Source organism: Egretta garzetta, unplaced genomic scaffold (assembly GCF_000687185.1).
Source record: "Egretta garzetta isolate BGI_Z169 unplaced genomic scaffold, ASM68718v1 scaffold689, whole genome shotgun sequence".
Classification (NCBI taxonomy): Eukaryota; Metazoa; Chordata; class Aves; order Pelecaniformes; family Ardeidae; genus Egretta; species Egretta garzetta.
In genome coordinates, this window is record NW_009260804.1 from 54,978 (window position 1) to 56,625 (window position 1,648).

At 62.2% G+C, this 1,648-nt stretch overlaps 1 protein-coding gene across 1 annotated transcript in view; it reads right to left on the minus strand.

The window, feature by feature from the left end:
* The window catches only part of VPS33B (VPS33B late endosome and lysosome associated), a gene marked incomplete at its 3' end in the record, with an annotated part of 5,963 nt that extends 4,321 nt beyond the window's left edge, over positions 1 to 1,642 (minus strand). The window contains 5 exon segments of the mRNA XM_009646897.2: positions 13 to 117; positions 532 to 626; positions 974 to 1,019; positions 1,213 to 1,280; positions 1,626 to 1,642. Coding sequence (XP_009645192.2) covers positions 13 to 117; positions 532 to 626; positions 974 to 1,019; positions 1,213 to 1,280; positions 1,626 to 1,641 — 330 coding nt within the window.
* Positions 1,643 to 1,648: the final 6 nt, after the last annotated feature.

The following is a 1,648-nucleotide window of genomic DNA, read 5'->3' on the forward strand; positions in this document are numbered from 1 at the left end:
CGTGGGCTGTACCTTGGCACACCTGCCAATCCCATAGGCTTTGCCGAAAGGTCCGTACAGGGAGTTCAGTAACTGCAGGGCTCGAGCAACGGAGTTGATCCAGCGGTGATCTCCCTCCTGCAGGGACCAGGAGACATCGGGGAGTGAGTCTGGGACAGGCTGGCTGGGAAACGACTGCCACATCGGGGGCACTCGGCTAGCGATGGACTGGGGATGGAGCAGGCCCTGGGCTTGGTGCTTCCAGGAGGAACGCGCATGGGAATGTGCCAGGATGCCCCGAAGGTGCTCGGGGGGAGCAGAGGAAGGGCCAGCGCAGGGGGGACTGTGTGCAGAGGAGAGGCATCACAGCCCATCAGAGCAGCCACCCCTGGTAAAAGCCGCCCCAGGACAGCAGGCGAGGGCCCGCGGTGAGGGCTGAGGGGGACATCATCAGGTCCCTGAATGAAGCTTTTCTGTCCTGAGCCCAAGGGCTGAGCAAGGGAAGGGCTGCCACCCCGCAGGGCAGCATCCCAGCGGCAGCGTCCCACTGACCAGGAAGTAGTCGCGGAAGAACTCGGGCAGCTCCATGCTGATGATGTCCTCGTCCAGGGGGAGCAGGTAGAAGGACCATTCATCGCAGGTGACGTCTGAAGTTGGGACAGGGAAAGGTGACGGTAACCCAGCCCTCGGCAGAAACAGCCCCAAGAGTCAGGACAGCCCTGCAAACGGGGGTGTGGGAGCAGAGATGGGGCCCCTCCACGGGGATTCCTGGCAGGACCCTCTCTCCTCCCAGAAGATGGAGAGGTGCCGATGCTGGGGCGCGCACACGCCTGCCTGCAGGCGGGCAGCCAGGCTCCCCGGGGACTGCCCGCGCTCCTGTCCCTGCCAGCACAGGGATCCCAGTACTGGGGTTCAACTGGGATTCTGCAGCATCAGAGCTACCGCGAGCCAGCCCTCGGGCAGGGGAAGGGGCAGGTGCCACAGCCCCACTCACCGCCAAAGACTCCCTCTTCCTCCAGCACCATCTCGCAGGCATAGAACTGGAAGAGAAGGAGAGACCCTCAGGGCCCAGCTGGGCTCCGAGCGTGCAGAAAGGCTCTGGCGGCGGAGGGGACCAGCTCATTCCCAGGCATCCCTACGCTTGATTTTAATTAAACACTTCTGGTGGAAGGCACGAAGGGCAGGCAGACACAGAGCGGTGGGGTAACTGCAGCAGAGCGCGGTCAAACTGACCTTCTGGGGGCTGAAGATAATCTTGTACTTCCTGCTCCTCCCTGACATCTTGTCAGCATTGACGATATCTGCAGACAAAACACATGCCGACTCTGCAAAGGCTGCGACCCCCTCTAACCCACACAACTCCTCCTGTCTGATGGGATCTAGGGTCCCACATCTCACAGGACCCTGAAACACCTCAGGCAGAGAGGAAAACTTCAGACACAAAGCCCATCTGCCAAGGGTGTGGACCTCCCAAAAGCCCTTCTCAAGGCCACCGGTAGCCCAGAGCACCGGCCCTCAGTCCTGGCAGCGAGGGATGCTCCCCACACCTGCGTGTGCCCACGAGGCAGCTGCAGCCCGAGCCTCAGCGCGGGGCTGAGGCATCACCCATCGACAGCAGGCGATGGACAACTGCCCCCGGCACTCACCAGCGATGTATCTCATCGTCTTG